This window comes from Pholis gunnellus, assembly GCF_910591455.1.
Source record: "Pholis gunnellus genome assembly, chromosome: 6".
Classification (NCBI taxonomy): Eukaryota; Metazoa; Chordata; class Actinopteri; order Perciformes; family Pholidae; genus Pholis; species Pholis gunnellus.
The window spans coordinates 21,312,161-21,318,185 of record NC_136532.1 but is presented as its reverse complement, the minus strand read 5'-3'; the positions used below and the strand labels follow the sequence as shown (position 1 = coordinate 21,318,185).

Here is a 6,025-nt window from a genome sequence, read left to right as displayed (position 1 = left end):
CTCTTAACCAATCAGCATTCAGGGATTATGCCTTCTTTAAAGCATGCAGATATATTCAAAAGTCCTGCTCCGTGATTGGATTATAAAATAATTAAAGAAACGCCCAGTACACGTGCTTTTTTCTAACCTCCCATTCTTTAGTGCAAAGGGTGACTGTAGTTCTGGAGCTCCGACTGTCAAAAGATCCTAATACTTTACAGAAAAATACAACAAACCATGATCTGATATCAAAGCAAATACTTTATAAACTGATACAGCACTGACAACATCTGGTTATTACGGTTTATTGCAACGGTTAAGATGTACAGATGCTAACCCCATTTTTTTTCCAGTTCGTAGTGAATCAGCCATAGCCGCGTTGTCACATAACTAAGAATAGATCGGCTACACGTTGTATACCCAGATTGCCTTGCAGCTGCACTGAGCTCCACGCCCATCCACCCAGAGCACACTGGGGCCTGATTATACCTTACCACGGAGAGGAGGAGGTCTTAACTGATGAGAGAAAGGCCGATTGTGAGCTCAGGAGTGGAATATTTACTACATTCACTGCTCTTGACCATCCCTCTCTCTCTTTGTGCTGATGTTCCTCTGTTGCGATACAAAACGCCGTGCAAACAGCAATAGTCATCGCAAAAGGACCTCTGTGTATTTGTTATTCTTGATTGCTTTTTCTGCATTATAAAAGTAATTCCTATTCATGGTTCAATTTAAGAGAGCAGCAGTAGTAGAGCATGCATACAGACCAAAGTTGGATTTTAAGGCTTAATATGGCCACTGCCCAATGTAACATGGGTGAAAATACGAGGTGGTGAATTCAAATGTGTTTCAGACGTGAAATTAAACGAATATTTTACCCAACAAGAAATGGCCAGAGGAGTGTCAGCGTCCCTACACACCAGACACTCACTTCTTTATTTCTATAATGAACGATTGGAAAACAGTTTAGATCTGCACCTACAATGCTGATTCTATTGACACAAAATATGTTTTATTAACACTGTCCTGTCACATCTTGTCTCAAAGTGGCAAACATTTGCATACTCTAACATGATCTGAAAGAGGAAATGAAAGCGCTTTATTTGGTTGTACAAGTTCTCTGCAAAAAAAACACTAAAACACTGCACAATAACTACTGCTCTAATGATATGTAGTGCAATTTAGGCTTGCAGAGTAGCATTGATAGGTCAGAATTTGGGGCAGAGACCAAACCAAAAACACTTATTCAATGATGCTGTTCTTCTTTGCCCCATACGGACGAATATCCTTCAAATGGATAATACATTTAAGGTTTCTTTTACCAAGTTGTGATCTAAATGTTGGCCTCAACAGCCTGCCTTCATGTAAAGTGTTATCACGCAGCACTTTGTCACTCCAGTGGCTGGCGCCCCCTGCTGTTCGCTTGGCAGAACAGTCATGTGTCTCAAAAAAGCTCTAGTCAAACTAGTAACTTACTGATCATAATAAACAAATACTGAATAATAAAAATCTCTCTCTCTCTCGCTCTCTCTCTCTCTCTTTTGTACCTTTTATTGACTAGTCACTGATTTAAAGCTGATTAAATGGAGCAGGTCAGTGACCAACTGAGAGGGAACACCAATTTGGTTTAAATGTTTGAGTGTGGAGTGAGTGTACACATTTAAATTGATAAATTATCTGTTGTGAAGTTGGACCATGCAGTTTTTATACAAAATGCAATTAAGAAATACATCCAAGCAGCAATGCCTGATATACTAAGTTAATATCTATACTGCATACTTTCCCAATTATGTTATACATGAGGTTACATACAACGTGCCATTAGCAAACACTACTGTTTGGTTAGGAACTACAGTAGGGTGTCTCGTCAGCCTGGGCATTTCTAAAGAGTGCAACTCCTCAGAAACACAGTATAAAATCTCATTTACTTCTTGTAAACTATATACATCCCTTCATTCAGTTCTCACACATAATCATTTTTAAATGCTGTCAGAATTTGTCAGTTGTTCAGTCGTTTTGGCTTTCTTTGCCCCCCCTGTGCCGTGATCCTTCTTCTTCCTCTTCCGTCTGTTCGTCTGTCCTTCCTCTTGTCTGAATTGGTGTCTGTTGAAAAGAAGTCACATTTGAATGCAAAGACCAATGAAGTTTATCTACTGAGCTGGAAATGAAACATTATGGACCTTTTTAATGTTTAGCCAAATGAAAATGAGCCTTTACAGATCATTAAGCTTTCAACAGTCTTGATTAGCTGGAAGACAACCATCAGCAAACAGCTCCTTGCCCATAAAAAGTCTTTATGTAGCGTTCCTACAGTCTCACTTCTATACTATCTAGATCCAAAGACATGAAGCGGCTTGCAGCTATATGAACAAATGTATGTGTTTGTTTGTTTGTTTATATATATATATATATATATATATATATATATATATATATACACACATATACACATACACATACACACACACACACACACACACACACACACACACACACACACACACACACTTTTGTCATTTTGAATTAACTATCATACTCCATGTTGCTGCAATATATTTTTATGCACACTGATGATCACCTACCAAATTTGCTGGTAGTTACTAGCTAATAACAGGTTGACCCATCTCCGCTCTCAAATGAGTCATGTTATCTGACACAGGATATCAAACCTTAACTTAAGACCTATATGTGTGTAAAAAGGGATGGAGTGAGAGGAGTCTTGCTTTCTAATCGTTGCAGGTGTAGTGTCGAGATCTCACCTGGACTGCCAGCGCCGGCCACTGTTCCACACTCGACCAAAGGAGGGAAGCCAGTTGGCGTCTGTGTGTGAGCTGTGATCAAAGTTGGCGCCCACTCTGTTCGGTGGAAGTTTCTTCAGCTTGTCTTGCTCCTCTGCCAAAGCATACGAGGACATTTGAATTATACTCCAACATTTTTGAGTTTTATTGATTTATCCTTTAGTGTACATACACAACCAATAAAACATAATTGCTCGTGGAAACTATCATCAAGGCCAGAACATTTATTAGAGCAAACTGCTCAGCTGACAGCTAATTTAAATAGCACACTTAGAAATGTGTGTGTGTGTGTGTGTGTGTGTGTGTGTGAGTGTGTGATTCCTACTCTGTTTGAGGAACTCTTGGAGCGAAGGACCGATCTCTGGATGTGCTGCAGAGGTTCCCTCCAGAGGATCCTGCTGGAGCCAAGGAGGTAAGGCACCTACGACACACAGTGGCTGTATGCTTATTCTTCATCAATCACACGCAAAAGGTGAACAGAGCTCAGAACTGTTAGACACAAGCTGAGATATTTCTATGAACACTAAATACACATCCAGCAAACCTATCAAAACAAGACGAGAGACCGATCTGGAAAACAGATGGAATTAACTTTTAGAGCTAAACTAAATTAAATTTAGTAAAGGTTTTCTTATATGGTAACGATATATTTTTAAAAAGGACAAATAATTGTAATTATTTGAAATAGTATGAATAGAAAATCACACCCCACTGCTGACAACATTGATAATTGGATTATCAAATTCTATATCAATGTGCAAGAAAATAAAGAGTTGAAATAAATACAAAATAAAAGTACTAACATATTTCATATATAAATATGTATACATAATAGTTATATCACCCAACTCGTATACATTTCCTGTCGATTTGTCAACCCCCCTGTATTCTGCAGATACTTCACCATTAAATAAATGCATGCATCACTGTACCTGTATGTACATTTCCACTGTTTGAATCCTGTAAGAGAGAAACCAAGTGATCAACTGAGGCGATCGCATTTGTGTGAAAAAAAAAATGACAATTAATTATTAAACTTGAACACTTTCTCAATGAGAGCTGTCCGTCTACCTGGTAGCCTATGAACGTCAGGCCTTGTCCTGCTGCGGCCCGCGGTGCTTTGACCATCGACTCGACAAAGCTGCTCCCGGCCTGATGGTCGGACCCCTGAGGCGTAAACTGAGAGCTGTTCCCGAGACAACAAGATGAGTCCCAAAACAACAAAAGCAATCTCAAGTGTTATCGATGATGATACGATGCAAAAAGAAGGACAAAATGTCGTAGGTGGACACAGTGTTACCTGACAGCATCCTCAGCAGACATGTCTGTGCCGTTGGGTCCATTGAACAACTCCGGCTCTGCGTCACGCTGATATTGATTCAGGAAAAGCCAACAGTGGTTCATAGAGGAAGTCGGAGCACCAATCATGCATCATCTCAGCTTTTATCATCACAACCCTCACACACTACTTTGGCCACAACGTTATCAACTAGGAAATAAAACGCTTTTTATAATTTTTTACTATAACCTGATGGGGAAAGTTTCTTTCTCTCTAAACCACCAAATACAAGATTTTCACCGGCCACAATGTTAAGAGTTAAACAGGAACTCCAGAGGATCATTGGTTAACTAGCTTGGCAGTTACAATAATTTAGCTATTTCCCATATTAGATGTTACTCAAAATCATGTCAGCATAACAACAACAGTCAAGGCCACAGTGATGGATACTGCCACTGCATCCTAGGAAAACAAACCTCTAAAAGAGACTGAAAGACCTCTTGACGGTGCTTTTCCTGGGCCCGGATTTTTTCAGCTTGCTGCAGCCATGAAAAGAAAAACAAGACAAACAACTGATTACTAAAGACAGATTTCCAGTCTGGTTAAAATAACACTCCTTTAGCCGTAGCATGACAGTAAACTCTTAGTCTTGCTAAGTTAAAGTGATAATAGAGTGATTTTGCATTACCTGTTTTAAGAATTCATCCTCCTCCTCCACAAAAGACTCCAATGCTTTCTCCACCTCAGCTTTAAACCTAAACAAAAACAAACACTTAACCTTGCAATAAATCTTTACTAAAATAGACTTTTGCCGCACCAAGCCTACCTCTCAGTTTCCTCCTCTGTGACGATGACTTTGTCTCTAAACTTGGGGTCCGCCTTATTCTCCCACCAGAACTTGTGAGTATTCTTCCTGTGTTCTGGGCTAAAACCAAGAAAATGCAGTTCATCACAAATACTCATATTAAGTCTCAAGTCAAACCTCTTTTTTTGGTAAATATGACAGCCAATATAAATGAGTAAATGTCTTGCTGAGCTATCCCACTTTTAACTTTGGGATACATGTGCAGTCACAATAACAAACAACTTCTATAGTGCTTCCGTTTGCTGAGGGTACTATTTAAACCCCTGGGTGCCCTGTCTTTGTACTGGATGAAAGTGAAGCAGGGCATCAGTGAGAAATAAACTAAACTAAATAAAAGTTATTTAAATAAAACGTACGTGGCCATGTGTTCCAACAAGCCTCCATACAGCACAGTCATGTTACCATCTGTCACATTTCTTTCAACATCACGCCCACAGCAGTAGCACCAGAATGTCTTCTTCTGCTGAGTGCAATCAAACTTCTCTACTTGAGGTTTTTTAAGTGTTCGGCGAGCTTCTTTCACCTGGAACACAATGGATAAAACGAATACAGGAAACATACATGTTACACTCCAACTAAAACTGATGTTGTTCGCTAGCAGAAACCATGTAAACCAAAAGCTAGAAATCGGTGTTAGTCTAACGTTAGCTTCGGGGCTAACATTAGCACGTTATTAATAAGTCAAGTTCAGCAAGGTGGAAGATAAATGTGAGCACGAATACTCAAATTGTTATAGCTTTATATCATTATGAACAAACCCACGATAACCAAACTGCTTACCTTTTCTAAGAATTTAAGAAGAACCACTCTAAGACTGCTTTGGTGGTTTTTCCCGAAGATATGTCCCTTCCCGGTGAATGTTGTTTGCCTGCATACAGCACAATAATATGCACCCATTTAGACCGTTTGTAAAAACTAAACTAAAATATGCTGAAGCTGAAACGATGCTTCATTCCAAATCCATCTACAGCGGCAAAACAAAAAAGAGAACGAACACTTATAACTTGCTACAGGAAGTAACGCCGTCTCAAAATGTTTCCCCCACCGGAAGTAGACCGGATGTGGTACTGTTGTTACATTGTTCCGACTCTCAGGCTAATGACT

The 6,025-nt window shown here is 39.5% G+C and overlaps 1 protein-coding gene across 1 annotated transcript; it reads right to left on the bottom strand.

Annotated features, from left to right (window-relative positions):
- Positions 1 to 936: 936 nt before the first annotated feature.
- On the bottom strand, positions 937 to 5,923 carry cenatac (centrosomal AT-AC splicing factor). The gene is made up of 11 exons (XM_079161621.1): positions 5,702 to 5,923; positions 5,278 to 5,444; positions 4,883 to 4,981; positions 4,745 to 4,811; positions 4,533 to 4,595; positions 4,078 to 4,145; positions 3,849 to 3,963; positions 3,710 to 3,737; positions 3,103 to 3,198; positions 2,739 to 2,871; positions 937 to 2,082 (listed from the first exon to the last, which is right to left on the bottom strand). Exons 1-11 carry the CDS (start codon positions 5,816 to 5,818, stop codon positions 1,959 to 1,961), a joined length of 1,077 nt encoding a protein of 358 aa, XP_079017747.1. The 5' UTR covers positions 5,819 to 5,923; the 3' UTR covers positions 937 to 1,958.
- Between the last annotated feature and the right edge of the window lie 102 nt (positions 5,924 to 6,025).

What these genes read in the sequence shown, in the direction of transcription:
- cenatac (XM_079161621.1), bottom strand. Translation starts at nt 5,818, where the DNA reads ATGGGTGCATATTATTGTGCTGTATGCAGGCAAACAACATTCACCGGG. An exon ending in ACAGAGGAGGAAACTGAGAG is followed by an intron (nt 4,812 to 4,882) that starts GTAGGCTTGGTG and finishes GTTTTTGTTTAG; the next exon opens with GTTTAAAGCTGAGGTGGAGA. An exon ending in TCTTTCAGTCTCTTTTAGAG is followed by an intron (nt 4,146 to 4,532) that starts GTTTGTTTTCCT and finishes AATCAATATCAG; the next exon opens with CGTGACGCAGAGCCGGAGTT.